The 24,696-nt window shown below is 45.1% G+C and overlaps 1 protein-coding gene across 2 annotated transcripts in view; it reads left to right on the top strand.

Moving 5' to 3' along the window:
- KIF7 (kinesin family member 7) overlaps nucleotides 1-4,597 on the top strand; it is a 107,617-nt gene extending 103,020 nt beyond the window's left edge. For both annotated transcript variants that reach the window (XM_082253215.1, XM_082253214.1), the window contains exons 18-19: nucleotides 3,696-3,860; nucleotides 3,947-4,597. In XM_082253215.1, coding sequence (XP_082109341.1) covers nucleotides 3,696-3,860; nucleotides 3,947-4,335 — 554 coding nt within the window. In that variant the 3' untranslated portion in view covers nucleotides 4,336-4,597. The remainder of the gene's footprint in view (nucleotides 1-3,695; nucleotides 3,861-3,946) is intronic.
- Nucleotides 4,598-24,696: the final 20,099 nt, after the last annotated feature.

Genomic DNA, 24,696 nt, shown 5'->3' with positions numbered 1-24,696 from the left:
GGGCAGAATGACCACATTTCTCTCCGCGATTCTAAATCGCAGCAAAATGTGGGATGCAGTTGCGATGCCATTACTTCTTAACCACTTAAGCCCCGGAAGATTTTACCCCCTTCCTGACCAGGGGGTATTTTGCGATTCGGCACTGCGTGACTTTAACGGACAATTGCGCGGTCGTGCGACGCTGTACCTAAACGAATGTGACGTCCTTTTTTTCCCACAAACAGAGCTTTCTTTTGGTGGTATTTGATCACCTGTGCGATTTTTTGATCATGCGCTATAAACAATAAAAGAGCGTAAATTTTGCAAAAATAACAATATTTTTCACATTTTTTTTATATGAAATTCCCCAAAAAAATGTAAAAATCAAAATTTTTTAACATTTTCGGCCAATTTATTTTATGCTACCTATGTTTGGTAAAAAAAAATCGCAAAAAGCGTATTTTGATTGGTTTGCGCAAAAGTTATCGCGTTTACTAACAAAGGGAAAGATTTTTGTCATTTTTTTTTTTTTTTTTTAACGCGGTACTGCGACATTGCGGCGGACAGATCGGACCCTTGACTGACATTTTTGACACTTTTGGGGTTACCAGTGACATTTCTACAGTAATCAGTGCTATACATATGCACTGTTACTGTAAAATTACACTGGCAGGGAAGGGGTTAACTTTATTTGAGAGGGAGGGGCTGTGTGTGTCCCTAGGGGCGTGATTCTAACTCTGATTGGCTGTGGCTTGAGCTGTAGGAACAGTGATCAACGGTCCTACATAGTAGAACCGTATGATCACTGTTTCTACACAGGGGAGAATGACAGGCGGCTTGTTTACATCAGCAGCCTGCCTTTCTCCCGCTGCACCGACGATCGCCGAGTGACCGGCGGACATCGGGTCCGCCGGTCACACGCGCGGGGGGGTCCGTGACCGCGCCACGGGCGGCGCGCGCTCGCTCCCCAGAGCCTCACAGGCTACTGACGTATATATACACGTCACTTTTCCTGTGAGGGGCTGACCGCCGCAGTATATGTACTTGCGGCGGTCGGCAAGTGGTTAATGGCACCCCAATAAATCGTGGCAACATACAAAGCTTGTCGCCTGAAAAGGAGCAGGAGCTTCTTTTGGGTGAAAGCCTCGCACATTGCCATTTGCCGCGATTGCAGTGCCATTAAGAAGCAATTTAAATTGTGAATGGAGCCTAATGGGAACACACTTATGCTGTGGAGTTGATTAAGACCCCTTTCACACTGAGGCGCTTTTCAGGCGTCTCTGCGCTTAAAAAAAAAAAGTGCCTGAAAAGCTCACAAAATGATTTTCATTAAAATCAATGAATGCTTTCACACTGGGATGGGGCGCCGGCAAAGCGGTAAAAAAAGCACCTCAAAAGCGCCCCCCCTCCATTAAAATAATTGAGAAGCACCTCAAAATGGTACTTTTGAGTCACCACTAATGCTTGAAAAGTGCCGCAAAAGCGCCCTGAGTTTTATGGGCAGTTTTCAAGGGCCTCAGTGTGAAAGGGGCCTAACTAACTAGAGAGTGCAAAATCTGGTGCAGCTTTGCATGGTAGCCAATCAGCTTTTAACTTCAGCTTGTTCAATTAGGCCCTGACAGATAAAATAAAAACTGGAAGCTGATTGGTTTCTATGCAGAGCTGCACCAGATTTTGTACTCTCCAGTTTTAGTAAATCATCCGTGTGTGTCTGGTTATCATAGCGTTCCACTCTGAATTCAGTAGAACCAACACATAAAAGCAGAAGATTTTATCAGCGGAAAGGTAGAAGAACATCACAGAAACCAGTGCGCTGAATCTTTACATTGATGCAACATACTTTATAGACACTTCTGCCAAAATTCAAGCCATGAGAGGCTTTGGCTGTTGGCGCCATTCAGACTCAAAAAAGTTGTTTTTTTCAATTGACATTAACATTGTTTAACCACTTGCCGACCGCCGCAAGTACATATACTGCGGCGGTCAGCCCCTCACAGGGAGATTCCTCTGTCTGCGCTGTTTAGCGTGAATAGAGAAATCCATTCGATTTATTTTATTCAGCCTGTGCATGGCTAGCCTAAAGTGTTTGTAAACCCTTTCATATACCCAATGAAGTGACTTGCCTCAGGTGATACACAGAGATGAAACAAGTTCTCCTAAAAGAGTTGTACCTGTTTATCTACAGACGTCTTTCTTCTACAGCTATTCAAAGTGCAGAATTTACACAGGATCTCTCCGCTCTGAAAAGCAGGGGGCGGAGAGCTGAAGTTATACCAGTGAGGAGAGCTGATTGGAGGGAATATCCCCAATCACACAGCACACACAAACAGTTTAGGCTGTCGATCAGCTGGAGGTCCCTCCCCTGTGACCATTTTTTCTCTTGCGGTCAGGAAAACTTGTCAGAAGGGATTTATGGTTATAGCAGAGGAACAAGGCAGCGGACAGAAATGACACTTAGTGCTCCTATTTGAGACAAGTAAACATTAAAGAGGGATATGCTTTGTTCATATTTCATGCCTGAAATTTGCAACTGGGGAGCGCGCCGCCGCTCCCCAGAGCCTCACAGGCTAGTGACGTACCGATACGTCACTCTGCCTGTGAGAGGCTGACCACTGCAGTATATGTACTTGCGGCGGTCGGCAAGTGGTTAAAGCGGTAGTATCCCCTGAGTACACAAAAAAAAAAAAAACCTGCTAGACAATGGCATAATGTGCTAGTATGCATCGCATAATAGCACATTATGAAATACTTATCTAAGAAGGAAGCCCCCACACGGTCGCCCAGACACCGCTAAGGGAGCTGTCATGTTCCCTCAGCATCTCTTTGGGGTTCTGCGGCTCCGGCGCTGTGAGTGGCCGGAGCTGCGAGGATGTCACTCCCGCGCATGCGCGCAGGAGTTCACTTTGCGGCAAAGAGCTCTGAAGGTTCGTCGGACCCTCAGTACATTCGCCGCTGGTGTCAGTGGCTGCATGCAGGGTGAATATCTCCTAAACCGTGCAGGGTTAGGAGATATTAATTTTACCTACAGGTACGCCTTATTATAGGCTTACCTGTAGGTAAAAGTTAAAAAGCGGAGTTCTCTTTTGTGTGTGTCCCTTCTGTTTCCGGGTGCTCCCCCCCGCCTGTTTGTGGTGGTCGGGGATGCCCGAGGGACACTGGTCGGGGTTGCCGCACCAGGGGAGGTCTGATGGAGGCTGTTTCTCCCCTCCCCCTGCGGTGGGCCCCGACCTGAAGCTCCCTTGGGTGGCGTTGACATCCTTTTAGGACTCACTGCATTTGGAGCTGCCTGACGTGCACAATACCCGGCAGGCCACCCCTTACTTTATTTTTGTTGAATGCTGGTATATTGCACTATTATCTGTTGATAGATGTTGCTCCTTTTTCTATTGTTACCTGTACCACAATGCACTTATATGCCCCCAGGAGTATGGCACTGTTTGGCCATTACCCCTCCCCTGCACTTTTGTTGTTCTTGTCAATTTTCTTGTATTCCTGTTAACTAAATAAAGATTCTTTAAAAAAAAAAAAAGGCTGTAGGGCACATGCTATAGTCTTTTCGGTTTCACTGAACCATTATTGACCATGGTCTGACTAGGATCAGTGTGATAAATCTCTACAAGGGTTTTACAATTTTAGGTTTTGAGTTGTGTGACGGTTCTCTTTCTAGAAATGGTTTGGGCTTTTGGTCTAAATTTGTTGACTTTTTTGTCTTTCAGACCAAATGGGTGAAGGATTAGCGGGAAGCAAAAGACAGTACGAAGGCAGGATCCATATGCTTGAGAAGGAGCTTAACTGGTACATGTGGGCTTATCAGGAGCTTAGTCAGAGACTGAACAAAATGGCCGTCCCTCCTCTGAATGCTGCCGGAATCCAAGTGAAAGGTATGAGTTTTAGGAGTCCTTGCAAGTAGCAGTTATTGTCTGCAGTTTGTTAATTCTATTTTTATTTATTATTTTCTCTTTTAAAGCTCCTCAAGGAGATGGCAGAGTTCATAATACTGACAGACACGTCTCCTTAGCTGGGTGTGCCGAAGAAAATAATAACTTGAACAGTCAACCACTTGCTGCAGAGCGCAACCTGAGACCTAGAGAGGAGTTGATGCATGTGCCATTACCACCCACATGGAGGCGCTCTTCCCTCCCTTCTGAAGAACAGGCAGGACTGGAAGAGCTAAGACATCGGGACACTATGAATGAACCACTGAATAATAGATTGATGCAACCAAATGATGGTGTTGGTCAAAGACCTGTTATGTACTTGCCCAAATCCCGGCGAGATGTTCGTAGATGTAATATAAGTGTCATGCCATTGATGTCTAACATGGAGATGATTGACGTACGAAGAAACCCACTGTAAGAACAGTTCTCACCCTGTTTTTGTCTCCAGCTAGGATGTTTCTAAAATGCACCAATCAGCCAAACACATAATGACCACCCACCATAACCTGCCAAGGCATTAACTCCACTAGACCTCTGAAGGTATCCTGTGGTATCTGGCACCAAACAGTAGCAGGTCCTTTAAGTTGGGAAGTAGGACCTCCATGGGTTGAACTTGTTTTTTCAGCACATCCCACAAATGTTCGATTGGAATGTGAGCTGGAGAATGTGGAGGCCAAGTCAACACCTCAAACCCATTGCTGTGCTCCTCAAACCATTCTTGAATTCATCAGACCAGGCCCCCTTCTTCCATTACAAGAAAACAAAAAGAGAAGGGTGCACTGACCTTGTGCATTACCACGTAAAAGTTTATTAAAAGCAAAGAAGGGTAGCGTACAATATACTCACAAACGTAGCATATGAACAAGCATATAGGAAATGGGCACCGCTCGCTTCCAGGACACTTCTCTACTGCTGGATAGCGTGATGGTGTCCTCAAAACCTGATGTGGCTAACGCGTTTCAAGGGAGGACCCTCTTCCTCAGATCCAAAATCGCCCTTCTTCCATTGCTCCATGGTCCAGTTCTGAAGCTCACCAGCCCATTGCAGGTACTTTTGGCTGTGGACACGGGTCAGCATGGGCACCCTGATCAGTCTGTGGCTCTGCAGCCCTATACCCAGCACACTGTTATGCACTGCGTGTTCTGACACCTTTCAATCTGGACTAGCATTTACTTTTTCAGCAATTTCAGCTCCAGTAGTTCTTCTGTTGGATCAGACTACACAGGCCAGCCTTCATTCCTCAAGTGCATCTGCTTTCAACACATCAACTTCAGGGACTACATGTTCACTTGCTGCCTAAAATATCCAACCCACTTTCAGGTGCCATTGTAATGAGATAACCAGTCTTATTCACTTTACCTGTCAGTGGTCATAATGTTGTGGCTGGTCGGTGTATCAGTACAATTGTAACCAGTCTAATTATCCATTGGGGGTGATTTACTAAAACTAAAGAGTGTAAAATCTGATGCAGCTGTGCATAGAAACCAAAAAACGAAAGAGCATAAAATCTGATGCAGCTGTGCATAGAAACCAATCCGCTTCAAGGTTTTATCGTCAAAGCTTAATGGAACAAGCTGAAGTAAGAATCTGATTGGCTACCATGTACAGCTGCACCAGATTTTGTATTCTCCAGTTTTAGTAAATCAACCCCATTGTGACTAATTCAAATGTATGTGTTTGAGCCCTGGTTCAAACTGATGCGTTGTGGGAAAGGCCTTAAATCCTGTGTATTTCCTACATCGCAATCACACTGTTTTCTGCGATCTGCTGTGGGTGTCAATTAAAATTTACGGACACCCCAAAAGCAGGTTGCAAGCGCAGTGCGTTTGCCTGAACCGGATGCATAAACACCCATGTGATCCGATTCCAGTGTGGCTATAAAAAAAAAAAAAAAGGTGCCTGCACCTTTTTGATGCAGATGCGGTGTGATTTGAGCCATCAAAAATGGTTGGGCTCAAATCGCACTGCACAGAATCGCATGTGATTTGCACAGGAATACAGATTAGATTCCAGGGGTGCGATTCCTGTGCGATTCACATGCAGTTCCCAGTGTGAAACTAGGTTAAAGTGACTTTCACTTTAAAAAAAGGAAAACCCTGCTTGTATATATAAAGTCCAGGCAAATAAGGATGTTTTAGCACTTTCAAGTAGTATGAGAGTTTGCCCGCTCCCTTCCATTCCTCATGATTCTTATTGTCCCATTACTATCGTAGGCTGCCTAATGCCTCGTACACACGCATCGATTATTGGCCGGTAATTTTCAACCAACGTCCGATCGGCCGATTTTCGGCTTGTTAGTATGATGCTTCTGACAACCGACTCCGACTTTTCGTCCGAAAAAAATCTGGTGTGCAGGCTATAAAATTTTTGTTGGCCGTCAACACAACGGCCGATTTTCCGTCAGTCAGTACAGATTTCGGCAGACAAAAATCTGATGAGCAAGACTGGGCATGCTCAGAGAAGAAAAAACACAAAGAAAGCAATCCAACACATGACATCACTTCTGAAGTAGATTTTTGTTGGCCGAGAAAATTTGTGTGCAGTCTAGAGCACATTCCAACCAACAAAACACCACTGGACAAAAGACGGACGATCGGTCGGCCGATAATCGTTGCGTGTGTACGAGGCATTAGTTCCTGCTAAACACGGTTCCTGCTAAACCGGCTGAGATTTGAACCATTAACCAGTTCTGGACCGGAAGGATTTGCCCCCTTAGCGACCAGGCCATTTTTTGCAATTCGGCACCGTGTTACTTTAACGCAGGAAAATTGCACGGTCGTGCGAAGCTCTACCGAAATAAATTCAATGTCCTTTTTTTCCCACAAATAGAGCTTTCTTTTGGTGGTATTTGATCATCTCCGCGATTTTTATTTTTTGGGCGATAAACCAAAAAAAGAAAGACCATTTTGAAAAAAAAAAATATATATTTTTTGCACATTTGAAAAAAAAATTTAAAATCTAAAATTTTCATCCTTTTAGGCCAATTTGTATTCTGCTACATATTTTTGGTAAAAAAAACAATCACAATACGCATATTTTGATTGGTTTGAACAAAAGTTATCACGTCTACAAACTAGGGGAAAGATTTATGTCATTTTTATTTTTTACTAGTAATGGCGGCAATCTGCGATTTTTAGCGGGACTGCGACATTGCGGAAGACAGATTGGACCCCTAACTGACGTTTTTGACACTTTTGGGGGGACCAGTGACATTAATACAGTAATCATTGCTAAAAATATGCACTGTTACTGTAATAATGACACTGGCAGGGAAGGGGTTATCAAAGGGTTAATTGTGAGCCTAGGGGAGTGATTCTAACTGTGGGGGGAGGGGCTTGTGAAATTATCATAGAGACCTGTGATCCTATATAGAAGGATCACAGGCGCTCTGTGATGTGATCATTTCAGAGAGAACAACGGTCTGCTGTGTTTACAACATCTGTCCGTCCTTCTCTCTCAGCAGGGAACGATCGCCAGTCCCGTGGATCTGCATCCCCGCTGCCTAGTGGGGGCGGGAGCACGCCGCCAGCGACGCGTGCTCACCCCCCAGCACTACTTCTGCGAACTGACATACCCCTACGTCGGTTTGCGCCGCCTGAGCCTGCCTACCACAGTATAACTGCGGCGGACGGTCGGCAATTGGTAATGGGCCGGCTGAATGTACCAAATTGATCATTGGATAAACTTTGGTACAACCAGCCTAGCGGATTCTCTTGCAACTATTGCTAGCAGCTACTATAGCCGCTAGTGATAACCACTGTCTTCTCCCAGTGCGGGCGGCTTGACAATGGCCTGGCAGGAGGGATCCCCGCATTAGCACTGTCTGTGTTGATGGGGGAAGCAAGCTAATTTATTTCCTGATGCAGGAAAGAAATGCGCTCTGTGTATGGCCGACCTTACAGGCCCGTAGAAATATGTGGGTGGGGGTAAGCAAGCCCCCATATCCAGAAGTGTCAGAGCTTCTGCCCAATCAGAATGACCTGGATTTTGAGCATATTGGGGACAATAAACGCTGGTAAATGGATATGTAGGCACTTTGGTGGTCCCTACGCTCTATACCTGCGAGCTAAATGATTGTTTTTATAGGTGATTCAGTTACTTCAAAGAGACCCTGTAAACAACTTAAAGGATAGATTCACCTTTAGTAACAAGTTACACACCACTCCCATATTCGGGGTGTAACATGTATTATGTTACAAATGCACCAGTCTCTGCACCACAACCCCCCATCGTCGTAAGAGCTGAGCAGTTTGGCTGCGGGTTATTGTGGGTACGGGAACAGGTGTGATTCCTGCACCCGTACACTGCGGGCAAGTGTGACCCCGAGTCTTATGCCTCGTACACACGCATCGATTATTGGCCGTGAATTTTCGGCCAACGTCCGATTGGCCGATTTTCGGCTTGTTAGTATGATGCTTCCGACAACCAACTCCGACTTTTCGGCCGAAAAAAATCTGATGAGCAAGACTGGGCATGCTCAGAGAAGAAAAAACACACGGAAAGTAAACCAACACATGACATCACTTCTGAAGTAGATTTTTGTTGGCCGAGAAAATTTGTGTGCAGTCTAGGCACATTCCAACCAACAAAACACTACTCTGGACAAAAGTCGGCCGATCGGTCGGCCGATTATCGTTGCGTGTGTACGAGGTATTACTTGCTCGTTTTGTTCTTTTCACTTGTGTGATCACTTTGTGGAAAATTAAACCTGGCCTCAGAGAAGTACAAACCTTCATTAGAGATAATTTTTAGCCCCGAGTCACACTAAATGTGGCTTTGAAATTGCGCTACTTCAGCGCTATTTCAAAGCTGCAGGTCAATGCGATTTCATGTGCAGCTTGCCAATATCTGGGCAACTTCATGCACAAATAATGCAAATCACATTTAAAATCACCAAAAATATTGCAGGAACCTTTTCAAAATCGGGGAAAGTCAGAGTAGCACCGATTTTGAATGGTTCCATTGGCACAAAGAGGGTGCTACTTGGCATGCAGTTTTAAACTTTTAAATCGCATTACAAGTCGCACACTGCAGCCCCCCTAAATACTTACTTTAGCCGATCTTAGTACATCGCTGTCCACCTCTCCCTTCTCCTCCCTCCCTCCGCTGAACTCTGCGGCTCCCGCTGCTGTCAGTGAAATTCATTGACGAGGGAGCGGGGGAGGGCAGGGCAGAACCCTAGCGGCTTGCTAGGGATGTACTCGAAGGAGGAAAGGGCCTGGAGTGCCAGTGAGGGACCCGAGAAGAGGAGAACCAACTGCACAAAGTAACTGTAGCCGGTTTGTAAAAGAATAAAAAATGAACCTTCAATATTGCTCTTCCTGCCGACGTGGCGATATATATGCGGCCTCTCGGCGCATGGGCTTTAATGTAAACCCTTTCAGTACCCCAGTGGGGACCGGAAAGCTTGCGATGCATACATGTGATGGAGAGCTTTCCGATCATGTTACCACTGTGATAGCCAATCACAGTGATCACATGACCCGAATGCCCTCCCATTTCTTAAAGGGCTGGGAGGTGGTGACAGAAAGGGGTGAAGTCCACTACATGCCTGTTACAAAGTTTGTGCCTAGAAAGTGTGGAGGTGATGTTTCTTTTTTTTTATTAGCTAACTAAATTAGTTTTTAGGGGCTATTTTAGTACCCCATGGCAACCAGTCTGAAATTAAATTTGTTAGCAAACCACTCAGTCCAGTTTGCACTGCCTCAGAAAACTAGCCAATAGGATTGCACATATCTCAAAGCAACTTAAAGCCTTCGGCACCATTCACATATTGGCGTCTCGGATCGTGGGCAGAATCGCCACGGTTCTGCCTGCAATCCCTAATTATTACAAACCGCGGGACGCCCATGCGATTCCCCTGACTTGCAAAGGAACCCCAAACACGACGTGGTTTTGCCTTGATTGTCACCTGACGAATCGCAGTAAAATTACATTAACAGAATCGCGGGACGCATATTTTTTGGGGCGACAGGCATCCCGTGATTCTGTTTGCGCGATCTTACCGCGATTCGTCAGGTGAAAATCGCCGCAAAATCACACTGCATTTGGGGTGCCATTGCAAGCCACGGGAATCGCACGGGCGTCCTGCGATTTGCAACGATTCGGGATCGCAGGCAGAATTGTGGCTATTCTGCCCGCAATCCAAGACGCCAATATGTGAACAGAGCCTTAGAAAAACCTTAGAGTAGAACTAAATTTGCAACATGTTTGGTGGGCTGTCTTCATAGTGGTAAGTATGAATAGCATATTTTCACAATATGGCCACTTACCTGCCAAAGGAACTCTTCCAACACTGCTACAGTCACAATGTCTCTTGACGCTGGGTTCAGCGTCTTCAGCCATCTTGATTCGTTGGTGCGGGATAATGTAAATCCTGCACATATGTACAGAGAGTTATTTCATCTGTTATCCGGACACCAAGGCATGCCAGGAATGTACTCTGAGCTGCACATTCACAACACACAATAGCAAGGGCCTACCTGTCAGAAATGTTTCATAAAGAGGCTTTGGTTCCACTTGTGGTTGCAACTGATCAGTTGTATTACAGGAGTAACGTAAGACTGATAATATGTACATAAATTATATGTAATTAACGCCTTAACACTTACTGTTTCTGAAGTTTATAGTATAACATTCATAGCAAAAAACAGCTTTTGATTGCGCTTCATTCAAAACTTGTGCCTTTGGCAGCTGCAGAGTTTGTGTGCCGATTTTTTCCATGCACTCCATTCTGGAGTTCAAGCATCTGGCCATAACTCTAATTTTCAGTAGAGAATTCAAATACAAGCCATTAATATTTTCCTCCAGCGATTTCCATACAGAACTTGTACGTAGGTAAAGTCCCTCAGGTTGCTTTTTGAGCTGCAGGCAGTCCACAATTGTCTGTGGTTTTCTTGGGCCTGTTACAGGTTGTTTGCTGTTTTGCCCACCAACCAAGGCTGAAGACTTGCTGTCTTTCTCAATGAACCCCTAAGGCTCCTTTCACACTTGTGCGACTTGTCCTGCAACTTGGGACTGCAAAGTCGCATGACAAGTCGTACTCCATTATTTCCAGTGAGTACTGTTCGTATCTGTGTGACTTCAAGTCACAGCGACTTCAAAGTGGTCCCTGCACTACTTTGGTCCAACTTTGATGCGTTTTGAGGTCCAGAGACCTCAAGATTACACAGGCATTGCTTCAAGTCCAGTCAAAATCACGGTAAAATTTCATGACTTTTTAGGCCTTTAAGTGTGAAAGGGGCCTAAAAAAACCCCCAAAAATGCTAGTTTATACCTACATGAGCAAAAGCAGGGGTTCACTTTAAAGCAGATGATCTTAAAGTGGGAGCTCTTGTTACCCCCCCCCCCCCAAAAAAAATAATAGATGTCAGCAGGTACAAATACCGTAGCTGCTGACCTTTAATATGAGGACACTTACCTGTCTAGAGATCCAGCGATGTCCTCACCTGTTTCTTCAATTGGCTTTGGGTCCAGGGGCCAGCATCTTAGGTAAGGAAAACGAGTAGTGAAGCCTCGCAGCTTCACAGTTGGTTTTATACTGTGCATGTACGAGCTGTGCTGCCCCTTGTGAATGGGCCCACAGTCTTCTTGTCCAGAAGACTGTGGGCGAAGGGGGCCGAGCTTCTGCGCATATCGCCGTGGTGATCTGACCAGAAGTGGGTACCTGTCAAAACCAGGTACCCGCTCCCCACATATAGTCCCAAATGTGGCAGTGGAGGGGAGAGGTTGCAAACAAGTGGAACTGCCCCTTTAATTGATTTTTCAATAACTGGGGATTTGGTTGTATAATTGGATTCCTGAAATTAGCTGCAATTATAAGGTGGATTTTATGTCTATCTCACAGACTAGTGAGTGAGCACATCTTAATTATTTACCATCAGATTGCTATAAATACAGTCAGGTCCATAAATATTGGGACATTGACACAATTCTAATCTTTTTTGCTCTATACACCACCACAATGGATTTGAAATGAAACAAGATGTGCTTTAACTTCAGACTTTCAACTTTAATTTGAGGGTATTTACATCCAAATCAGGTGAACGGTGTAGGAATTACAACAGTTTGTATATGTGCCTCCCACTAGTTAAGGGACCAAAAGTAATGGGACAGATTAACAATCATAAATCAAACTTTCACTTTAATACTTGGTTGCAAATCCTTTGGAGTCAATTACAGCCTGAAGTCTGGAACGCATAGACATCACCAGACGCTGGATTTCATCCCTGGTGATGCTCTGCCAGGCTTCTACTGCAACTGTCTTCAGTTCCTACTTGTTCTTGGGGCATTTTCCCTTCAGTTTTGTCTTCAGCAAGTGAAATGCATGTTCAATCGGATTCAGGTCAGGTGATTGACTTGGCCATTGCATAACATTCCACTTCTTTCCCTTAAAAAACTCTTTGGTTGCTTTCGCAGTATGCTTCGGGTCATTGTCCATCTGCAGTGTGAAGCGCCGTCCAATGAGTTCTGAAGCATTTGGCTGAATATGAGCAGATAATATTGCCCAAAACACTTCAGAATTCATCCTGCTGCTTTTGTCAGCAGTCACATTATCAATAAATACAAGAGAACCAGTTCCATTGGCAGCCATACATGCCCACGCCATGACACTACCACCACCATGCTTCACTGATGAGGTGGTATGCTTTGGTTAATGAGCAGTTCCTTTCCTTCTCCATACTCTTCTCTTCCCATCACTCTGGTACAAGTTGATCTTGATCTCATCTGTCCTTAGGATGTTGTTCCAGAACTGTGAAGTCTTTTTTAGATGTTGTTTGGCAAACTCTAATCTGGCCTTCCTGTTTTTGAGGATCACCAATGGTTTACATCTTGTGGTGAACCCTCTGTATTCAACTCTGGTGAAGTCTTCTCTTGATTGTTGACTTTGACACACATACACCTACCTCCTGGAGAGTGTTCTTGATCTGGCCAACTGTTGTGAAGGGTGTTTTCTTCACCAAGGAAAGAATTCTTCATTCATCCACCACAGTTGTTTTCCGTGGTCTTCCGGGTCTTTTGGTGTTGCTGAGCTCACCGGTGCGTTCTTTCTTTTTAAGGATGTTCCAAACAGTTGATTTGGCCACACCTAATGTTTTTGCTATCTCTCTGATATGTTTGTTTTTCAGCCTAATGATGGCTTGCTTCACTGATAGTGACAGCTCTTTGGATCTCATATTGAGAGTTGACAGCAACAGATTCCAAATGCAAATAGCACACTTGAAATGAACTCTGGACCTTTTAGCTCCTCCTTGTAAATGGGATAATGAGGGAATAACACACACCTGGCCATGGAACAACTGAGCAGCCAATTCTCCCATTACTTTTGGTCCCTTAAAAAGTGGGAGGCACATATACAAACTGTTGTAATTCCTACACCTTTCACCTTATTTGGATGTAAATACCCTCAAATTGAAGCTGAAAGTCTGCAGTTAAAGCACATCTTGTTTGTTTAATTTCAAATCCATTGTGGTGGTGTATAGAGCCAAAAATAATAGAATTGTGTCCATGTCCCAATATTTATGGACCTGACTGTATTTAGTCAAGGAAAGTGACACAGTAGAGTGGGTACAATCCTTCTGTACACAGACCCAACACAAACAGGTAGTACATAGACTGCAATCCTTTGCTTTGAATATACATTGTAGAATACAGAATGCTGCAGTGCTTTTTAAAGACTAACTCCACTTTTGTTGAGTGAAAAAACAATCCCCTCTGGGTGATCTCTGTACATTACAAGGATTATAACAAACTTTGTTGCAGATTCCTACCTTTTGTTATTCTGAAGAAATCCCTGTTTGTCCATGAGGGAAGTGAATCTCATGGGAGTGGTTTCCTAATTTATAATCTGCTGCACTTGCAGGGCTCTGAGGGAAATTGCAGGGTCTGCATCCCTTTAGACGTGTTCCTATTGGGAGTATCTCACCAAAAATGACATTTTTGTTGCAGGGGATGCCAGAAATCTGAATTGTATATTAGTGCAGACTTCTGGGAGCCAATTACGCAGGAAATGTTTCCGGGGGACATTCTGTACACAGACAGGGCTGGGACAAGTGGTGCCCTGGACGCAAGGGTTTATTGCAGGGATGGGGGGTTGCCTAGACCCTAACCCTAAGGGAAGGGGGAGCGCGGTTTGGCATCTTTGTCCTGGTTGCTGGATGACCTTGTCTTGGCACTGCATTCAGTGTACAGAACCCCTCCAGGTGGCCATATTGCATTTTACAGCAAATTACAGAGTGGCAGATTGAAAAGGAAAGGTAATTTTTAATAACATTTAATTACAATATGACTTGTGTCGCAAAATTTTATTTTATTTTTTTGCTATTTTTTTTTTCCCCACGAAAGTGTTTACCCCTTAAATTCTTACTATGATGAGACCTTTTTATTACACCCTTGTAACCATTTTTGTAAACCACTCATTACTGATAAAACCTCATACACCACATATACTGTACACTAGTGTTTTCATAGAAGATATGCTACCTGATATATAATGGTTAGTAGTACCGGATCTCTTCAATCCCACCATAGCAAAGAGGACATCAGCCCTATGGCCATATTATTGTGGTCCTCCCTCTCTACTCCTTATACAGTTTTTTGCAGAAGCGAAGGAGACAACGGACGCTCCCTTTTGCTACTCATATGTTAAAGGAAGGGTACGTGGGGCATCTTCCTTTTATTTGATATGGTTCATCGAGTAAGTGCAGGCTAGATGATGGAAAAATACCCTTTCCGAAAATGTGTGATGATGCAGACTTATGCAATACTGTTAAAGCTCTTCGATGTTTTTCTGTCTTGAATACTTCAAAAAATGATTGAAACAGAAGATCTGCTACCTGCAGTAGGGGAAACGGCATGCTTGTATTATGAGGTTTAGATCTTTATTTGCTGTTGGAAAGTCTCCACCTCTAGGGAATAAGGTCCATACCTCTTGCCCTGTGATTACTGACCTAGAGTTCTTTGATAATGCAGAGTCCAGAATCTTTGACAGTTTATTACTGTATGGTATTCCAGGATACCCCTAACCACTTCTAAAACTGTCCCTCCTCCTTCTAACACCTATTCGTGTTTACCTGTTTAAGACCAGCCATTGACAGTTCGAATCTCAGCCAGTTCAGCAGGAACCGGCCAAGATTTGAACTGGGCAGGCTGAATATGATAAGTGGATTGATCAACCTGGGTAGAACCAGGCTGCAGGATTTTACATGCGATTATCACTAGCGGCTGGTATAGCCACTAGTTATAATCATGGTCTTCTCCCAGTGGGAATGGCTCCCCACCCCCTGCCAGGAGAATATAATGGCTCGGCGGGAGGGATTCTCTTGTCAGCACGGACTGTGTTGATGGGGGAATCGAGAAAATTTCTTTCCTGCAACCAAATTTGCTCTGTGTTGCCAGTCTAAAGGCCCGTACACACTTGACGGAAATCGGACGAAATATCCTCTGATTTTTCTCTCTTGCTCAGCGTTCATTACCGTTTTTAGTTGACAGTGCATAAATGTTCACAAAATTTCTCGTCTGATTTTTTTTTTTTTGGGGGACATTTGTTCCCAGACTTCATGGTTGTCAGCAACTTCAGATCATGCGCGGTCTTTCATATCCTGTTTTTCACGGACGTACTGCATACACCTTAAACGAAAATTGGTTGTCTGGGGATGGACAATAAACATTTTGGTGTTTGTCCGTCTGTTTTTTTCCGTTGAAAACGTCGGCATCGGCTGCTGAAAGTTGTGTACACACTAGCTGAAAATCGGACGATTTTACCTCGGATGGGAATTTTCGGCAGATTTTCAACTAGTGTGTACCCCACTTAAGAAATATGTACAAGGGGGTCTTCAAAAACTTTCCACGCTTTTATATTTTTGTTGTGAACGGTGAGGGCGGGGAGGAGTAGTAATTGGTTGTGTCTGACCGTTGGTAGGACTCAGGGAAAAATACATCAAAGTAAGGTGGCTATGTAGAAAAGTTATGTAATTTGTTTTTGAAATTCTAAATCGAGTAAAAAAAAAAGTGTGGAAACTTTTTGATAACTTCCCCGTATATACTATTTTCAGGCTGCTCCAATCTGGTCACATGATCCCCCTCTCCCCTGTGTCAGCCAGGTGCCGCTGCAGGGGAGAGGAGGGAGTGCCTACAACGGATGGGCCATTGAGGTCTATGGGTGAAATCACCACCCCAGGCTTTAATAACCGTTGTCAGAGCGTTCTCTCCTTTCCCCTGCAGCCACCACTGGCAGGCACAGGGGAGATCACGTGATGGGAGTGGCCTGAAAATGGGTAAGTATACAGATCGATTTTACACAAGGTAGTAAGAATAGGTGTTAGGAGGTGAAAGTGGACAGTTTTAGGGCTCTTTCACACGGGCAATCCGATCAGATCCGCCTGTCAGTTTTTTAGGCGGATCTGATCGGATCCTCCATGCAGCTCTATGAGGCAGCGGAGACACCTCCGCTGACACCCGCTGCCATCCGTATCCGATCCTATCCGTGAAATCTGGACGGATGGAAACCCTATTTTTCCACCCGTTCAGGGATCGGATCGGATGAGAGCGGACAGGCGGTCCGCTCTCTTCCGATCCCCCATAGAGAGCAGCGGGAGCTGTGACACCTCCCTCTCCGCACTGCAAGCGGAGACGGAGCTGTCATCCGCCGGCTCAGCGGGGATCGGCGGATCGATCCCCGCTGAGCAGCACGGATCCGCCTACGGAGGCGGACCATGTGAAAGAGCCCTTAAGAGTAGTTCGGGGTTATCTCAAGATTCCACATAAAAGGAAACCTGTACTGAGGCTGCTGTTACTGAACTTTTCTTGTGACAATGATTGTTGCCTGGCTATCATGCCAACCCTCTGGCCTTAATACTATTTGTGTCACTGACCAGAAATATACCTGCAATTATGAACTACTGACAGCCGCAAGCTGTTGGCAGGTCAATGAGTCAACCTTGAAGTCAGAGACTGCCAGGCAGCTAGCATTTTTCAGAAGCTGTGCAAATATGGCATCCTCTTTTCTCTCAGTACAGGATTTTATTAAAGTAAACCTCTCAAGTGCCAAGTAGGGACTGCCATTGTTGACCCCGTTCATAAAATGCTAGATGCCTGACTGTTGTTGTAACCTGACTTCAATATTTCGAGTCACTGACCCAGAATATGCAGCTCAGGAAAGGCCTTATCTGTATGCTATTTCCAGATCAGTAAACACAGGTATACAAGTGAGAGGGTCAGGATGTTAGCCAAGCGACTTGCATTTTCATAAGGGAATGTCAGCAATGGCACTCTCCATGTTTGTAATGACACTCCAATGAGCTGAGAAGCCGAACTCTCCACCTGCAAAAAAATGTTTTTCTAGTATACAGATTAAATAAAAAGATGTGCGTTGCTAACGATAGATAAAAGCACATTATTGCATTGTATAGATATTTCTGGATTCACCTATGCAGTCATTTTAGTTTACATGTACATATGTATTTTTTTATGCCTGTAAATTACTTTTTATACATTTTTGGTATTTTTGTAATATTGAATGACATTAAACTTCTATTTAAGTACTCTACCGTCTGGATTCCAATGTGTGTGTGTGCGTCCTTTTGTAAACTATTTTCTTTCACAGCTAATGTACTGCAAGCCATCCTATGGCAGAAGACATTATGGCTAGGTTTACACACGGCAGCGTTTGCTGCTTTTCTGGAAAACGTTCTGCCCCTTTCACACATACAGTTCATCAGTTCAGTCATGTCAAAACGTATCCGTTTTTTCATCCGGTTTTTATTTTACATCCACTACCAATGAAAAACGGACCGTTTGTACGTTTACATCCATTTTTCGTCCGATCCGTTTTTTTTGACAGATGAAAAATAGGGCACTCATCCGTTCCAAAAAACGGACATTGACAGAAGCGGATGAAAACGGATGTTAGCGGATGATCATCCGTTGTCATCCGTTTTTACATAGAGATGAATTGATGTTCGTTTTTCATCCGTCCACAGATGGATGAAAAATGGACAAACGGACCATATGTGTGAAAGGGGCCTAAGATAGGAGCTCTGGTTACAGAAAATAGGTAAATCATGTCAATTATCACACATTGCTACAAGCAAAGGACAATATCACGAGATCACCACATCGAAAGGAAGGGACCCCGACGCGTTTCGACCTGTACAGTAAGGTCTTCCTCAGGGGGTATGTGATGTCTATACAAAACATTGTACAATTAGAGACATAGTTTTACATCCAATGTAGTACAGTAAATGTAAAACTTTACCCTATGAGTGATGGATGACTAATAGCCACAAACCATTTCCATGGCTAAAAAGATTCTCCCGAAGGAGAGAGGGTTTCTCCCATGTTCCCAGAAAAGGGCCGGTGGGATGCACACCCGCCTGCAAGGAGTCACACCTAGGGCTCACCATGCGGGGACAGAACATCTGTCTATAGGAAGAAATTATTCATTAAATACAATTTGCAGCAAAGGAGCCAAATATTGTAGGCTGTGTGGATGTAATATAGGGATGCTGGTGGGGGGGATGGGAAGGAGGGAAAGAGGAAGGGAATGTGGGGTGGGGGGGGGAAATGTCCCCTCCATATCTCCTGTTGTAAACCTGTGAATGACGCACTACTATGCTGCAACCATGTGGCCTTGAGTGACACACGGAAATGATACAAATCCTCCTAGGTATGTTGTACCTGACTATCTGCAGTCTTCTCTCCTCTACATCTGTTCAAAGTCCAGAATTTATAAAGCTTGTCTGAGCTTTCAGAAAGCAGGGGGCGGAGAGCTGTTATTACACTCTGCAGTGCTGTATTGCAAAAAATGGTCTGGTCATGAAGGGGGGTAAATCTTGTGGAGCTGAAGTGGTGAAAGGGCCAGGAGACAGCGGTGAGAAGGGGTTGATAAAGTAGTAATTAATAAAGTTCTGCATTATGGGGTCGGTCTGTCCTGTGTGTGTCTCTTCCGTGCTGAGCACTATTGATCATTGGAGACCGGCAATGGTTGTTCTTCTAGGGGAATGTTCAATCCAGCCACCCTGCAGTGATTTGTTTGAAAATCACTAAGCGCTATTAGGCCTCTGTGATTGTGGAGTCTGGGGAGGCATATCCATGGAGGGATGCACAGACCTCTACAGGCTAGACAATGGCACCCTGACTGCCATTAGGTATCAGATGACCTCTTTGGACCCATTGTCAGACCCTACACTGGTGCAGTGGGTCCTGGGTTTCTTCTGGTGCACAACAATGCCTGGCCCCATGTGGCGAGAGTATGCAGCCAGTTCCTGGAGGATGAAGGAATTGATACAATTGAATGGCCCCCACGCTCGCCTGACCTAAATCCAATAGAACACCTCTGGGACATTATGTTTTGGTCCACCTGACGCCAGGTTGCACCTCAGTCTGTTCAGGAGCTCAGTGATGCCTTGGTCCAGATCTGGGAGGAAATATCCCAGGACACCATCTGTGGTCTCATTAGGAGCATCCCCCGATGTTGTTAGGCATGCATACAAGCACATGGGGCCATACAAACTACTGAGTACTATTTTGAGTTGCTGCAATGAAATTTCAGCAAAATGGACTAGCCTGCTGCATCATTTCTTCACTTTGATTTTCGGAGTGTCTTTGAATTCAGCCCTCTGTAGGGTGATAATTTTCATTTCCATCAAACAAAGTGGCTTCCTTTCCTTCTAACACATTCGTGTATTAGTGTGTGTATATAAATATATATATATATACAGTATATGAAGCTCTGTGATTCACATTGGTAATTATGGTGGAAGGAGGGGATTATTATGTGCAGTGCCGGGACAAAGTCATCTAGAGCCCAGGGTGAAAATGCCAAACTGCGATAGCCTTGGTACGCCGATCTGGTTCTGCTGGTCGCCGACGTTCCTTAGAAGCTTCCTCTCAGAAAGGATCTGCTGTCCCAAGGACCGATCTTCCATCTTGCTTTACAGTCGCTGGTTTTGACGGCTTGGCAGTTGAATGGCAGGTGCTGATGGATAGAGGTTTGTCTGAGTCTGTGATTTCAATGCTGTTAAAAGTTGGGAAATCGACTTCTAAGATCTACCATCATACGTGGAAGATGTACATTGCGTGGTGTGAGTCTCTTGGGGTTCATCCTTGTTCTTTTTCTGTGGCTCGGATCTTGACCTTCCTTCAATGTTGAGCAGAAACTGGCCTTGAGTACGATCAAGGGCCAGGTGTCAGCCTTAGTGGTCTTCTTTCAACGGCCCTTGGCCACATACTCCCTGGTGCGTACTTTTCTTCAGTGAGTTCGGCACTTGGCTTCTCCAGTGCGGTCTCAGTTACTGCCTTGGGACCTTAATTTGATGTTCTGTCCTCCAGAAGCCTCCTTTTGAGAATCTTCAGGAGATTCCCCTGTTTACACTGCCACAGAAGGTGGCCTTTTTGGTGGTTATCACAGGGTGTCGGAATTGGAGGCATTATCCTGTCGTTCACCTTATTTGGTGGTTCACAGAGATAAGGTGGCTCTTCGCCTCTGTACGTTGTTCATTCCAAAGGTTGTCTCTGATTTTCATTTGAACGAAGACGTGTTGCCTTCCCTGTGTCCCAGGCCAAAACATCCAAAGGAATTTGCTTTGCATGCCTTGGATGTGGTCTGGGTGATTAGGCTGTACCTGGCAGCTACGAAGTCTTTTAGAAAATCAGACTCACTATTTGTGCTCATGGATGGGCCTCAGAAAGGGTTGTCCGCTTGACCTTTCCAGATGGATCAAACGTTGGTTCAGGCCTATTCCATCAAGGGTCAGGTTCCTCTTTTCCCTGTGAAGGCACATTCTACTCGGGTACTTAGTGCCTCCTGGGCCTTCCGTCATCAGGCATCAGTGACGCTGGTTGCAAGGCGGCCACCTGGTCATTGGTGCATACTTTCACAAAGTTCTATAAAGTGTTGGCATCTGCGGATGCTTCCTTTGGCCGCAAAGTTTTGCAGGCTGCTGTTTAGAGGACCTGGTCCTCTTTGAGGGTGTATTGTTCTTTTCAGGTGGGCTTCAGTTGTTTTGGTTGAGCTCCTGTTTACCTGGTTGGCTATAGTTTAGCCTTGGGAATTTATTTTTCGCTGTTCCCACCTCTCATGTTTAACACTGCTCTTGGGACGTCTCAATGCTTAAGAAGATCAGGAGCTGTGCCAATCAATGAAGGAAAGAGAAAATGGGATTTTTGACTTACCATAAAATCCATTTCTCTGATGTTCATTGACAGACACAGCATCCACCCCTCTGTGGAGTTGTAATTCTTCTGACACTGCTTGTAACAAAACTGAGTACCTATAGCAGAGAGAGGGAGCATACCCCCTGGGACTGCCCATAGGTGTAGCCAGACTTTTTTTCTGCTTATTGTCCTAGTCCTGTAGGGGGCAGTATAACCCAAAGGTTAAGGAGATCAGAAGCTGTGTCCATCAATGAACATCAGAGTAATGGATTTTACGGGGAAGTAAAAAATCCAATTTTTTGTGATACGGCACTGCGTTATTTTAACTGACAATTGCGCTGCACCCAATAAAAAGGAATTTCTTTTTTTTACCACACATATAGAGCTTTCTTTTGGTGGTATTTGATCACCTTTTGCGCTATAAACAAAAAAAGAGTGACAATTTTGAAAAAAAAAAACTATATTTTTTACTTTCTGCTTTAAAACATATCCAGTAAAAAAAATTAGAAATCAAATTTCTTCATCGGTTTAGGCCAATATGTATTCTGCTACATATTTTTAGTAAAAAAAAAATCCCAATAAGTATATATTGATTGGTTTGCGCAAACTATGGGATATTTTTATGGGATGTTTATTTTATTTTTTACTAGTAATGGCGGTGATCAGCAATTTTTAGCAGGACTGTGAAATTGCAGAGGACAAATCGGACACCTGACACTTTTTTGGGGACCAGTGACATTATTCCCGTGATCAGTGCTAAAAATATGCACTGTTACTTTATTAATGACACTGGCAGGGAAGGGGTTAACATCAGGGGCGATCAAAAGGTTAAATATGTCCCTAGGGGGTAATTAATAAGGCCCCTTTCACTTTCAGATTCGCCTTTCAGTTTTTCATGCAGATCTGAACGGATGCCCCATGCATCTCTATGGGGCATCGGATGTCAGTGGAGACATGTCCGCTGACATACGATCCGATCCAGTCCGTCAAATCTGGACGAATGGAAACCCTATTTTCCATCCGCCCAGCGGATCGGATGAGAACGGACAGACGATCCATTCTCATCCGATTCCCCCATAGAGAACAGCGGTGTCCTGACAGCTGTCTCCGCACACAGAGCGGAGACACAGCTGCCATCAGCCTGCTCAGTGGGGGATCAGCGGACGGACCCCCATGTGTGAAAGGGGCCTAACTGTGTGGGGGATGGTCTGACGGGGGGAAGACCAAGATCCGTGTTCCTGTTTAGCAGAAACACAAGATCTCCATCTTCTCCCCTGACAGAACAGTGATCTGCCTTGTTTACATAGGCAAACCGCCGCTCTGTCTGCTTCGGGAACAATCGGCGGGTCCCAGCAGACATTGGGTACGTCAGACCTTCTGATTGGCTTCCACTGTGTCTGATCACAGCGGGAGCCGGTCGCCATCGGTGCGCGCCCCAGACCAGGAAGGGGAAGCGACGTACAGGTAAGTCACTTCGAGCAGCCGGCCACCCTGCCGCAGTAAGTTTGCGGTGGGCGGTCTGGAAGCGGTTAGTGCAAAAGCTAAATAAGGTTAAACCTACTCCTACCCCCATTCTAACCCGGTAAAGGAAAGATCCCTATACTTATCCATTCTGAAGACACGTCAGTCCCACACTGAGCTGGCAGCGGTGGCTTCTGTGTGCAGGAGGGGCAATCGACAACTGATGCCCCATAGTAAGTCTATGGGTGACCTCATCTCCTAGCCAGGGATCCTCAAACTACCACCCTCCAGCTGTTGCAGAACTACACATCCCATGAGGCATTGTAAAACTCTGACATTCACAGGCATGACGGGAATTGTAGTTCCCGAACAACTGGAGGGCCATAGTTTGAAGACCCCTGTCCTAGGCATTTCCTAGCTATTGTCGACTTTCTCTCATGCATGGAAGCTGCTGCTGGAGACCGGAGCAGCTTCAGAATATGTAAGTATAGCAATCTTTCCTTTTACAGGGACAGATAGAATAACTTTAGAATGGGGGGGGGGGGGGGTGTAATGACTGGAATGCTACTTTAAGTTTTACATAACTCAGTAGCACATTTGGGGACCCAATATTACAGGTGATTTACTTTTACAAATAAAACAAAAATTAAACATTAGGCTGGGGTCACACTAATGCGAATCAGATGTGGGTTTACCCCCATCCAATTCCCACGACAGGAGATTGTCAATAGAGCCGGTTCACACATCTCCGTGGCGACTGTGGAGCGCATTGCACAGGGGTCCTGTCCATCTTTGGCTCAGTTTAAGGTCCGAATTGAGCCAAAAAGTTGGGCTTGATTCCTCCCTGAAATGGAGAACAGGGACACATCGAGCCCCTGCTGTTAGCCGCATCCACATTAGGTGTGAACCTGGCCTTAATCGCCTTTTGTTGAGCCAGGTAGTGGCCACAGACAGCTCAAATTTCAGCAGATTCAGTAGGAATCCGCCAAAACTTGAACCATGCTTTTTTTTTTTCTTTTCTCCAAACTTTTTTTTATTAATAAAAAGATCATAGATGACAGTAATCAAGTGTACAACAGAAATGATAAAGTCATACACAGTAATTTACCCCGTATTAGATGTTAGGAGTACATAGTGTGGTATGGGGTATGAGGGCAATATCCCCCCGGAACAACATCCCCCTGGACATAATCCCCCCGAAACAACATCCCCCCCGGATAATATCCCCCCGGGACAACATCCCCCCAGAAAACATCCCCCTGGACATAGGGTTAGGGTTAGAGGGGGGATATTGTCTAGGGGGATATTGTCCAGGGAGGATATTGTCCGGGGGGATGTTGCCCAAGGAGGATATTGTCCGGGGGGATGTTGCCCAGGGGGGATATTGTCCGGAGGGATGTTGTCCAGGGGGGATATTGTCCGGAGGGATGTTGCCCAGGGGGGATATTGTCCAGGGGGGATATTGTCCGGAGGGATGTTGCCCAGGGGGGATATTGTCCAGGGGGGATATTGTCCGGAGGGATGTTGTCCCGGGGGGATATTGTCCGGAGGGATGTTGTCCAGGGGGGATGTTGTCCAGGGGGGATGTTGTCCGGAGGGATGTTGCCCAGGGGGGATATTGTCCAGGGGGGATATTGTCCGGAGGGATATTGTCCGGAGGGATGTTGTCCAGGGGGGATGTTGTCCGGAGGGATGTTGTCCAGGGGGGATGTTGTCCAGGGGGGATGTTGTCCGGAGGGATGTTGTCCAGGGGGGATGTTGTCCTAGAATCGTGGTATGGACTGAAAAGTAAAACATTACCGTACAAATGTCCGAATGGAATCCTGTCAACATCATTAGTAGCTTTAGTTTAAATCTGATCAGAGGTCATTGAAGGTCAGATTCTCAGACTAAATATAGCATTGGCGGAATGCATCAGTCAGTTTGACTAGTAATACTTCTATTATAATGTACAAAGACATTTACGACGCCCACCCCACCCCCCCCCCCGTGGGGTGCCTGTGCATCTGCCAGAAAAACAAAATAATGGATTTATAGTTCTTTGGAACACTTTTTACCAATTCACTAATACCGTCAAGCAAACTAAGAAATAATGTGATGTATAATATTTAATTCTACTCAGATAAGCAGATTTTTTCCTAAATTGTCTTTTTTTAAACATTAG

This window comes from Pelophylax lessonae (genome assembly GCF_965119305.1).
Source record: "Pelophylax lessonae genome assembly, chromosome: 4".
Classification (NCBI taxonomy): domain Eukaryota; kingdom Metazoa; phylum Chordata; class Amphibia; order Anura; family Ranidae; genus Pelophylax; species Pelophylax lessonae.
The sequence above is the reverse complement of the archived record's forward strand: the minus strand, read 5'-3'. Positions and strand labels throughout refer to the sequence as shown.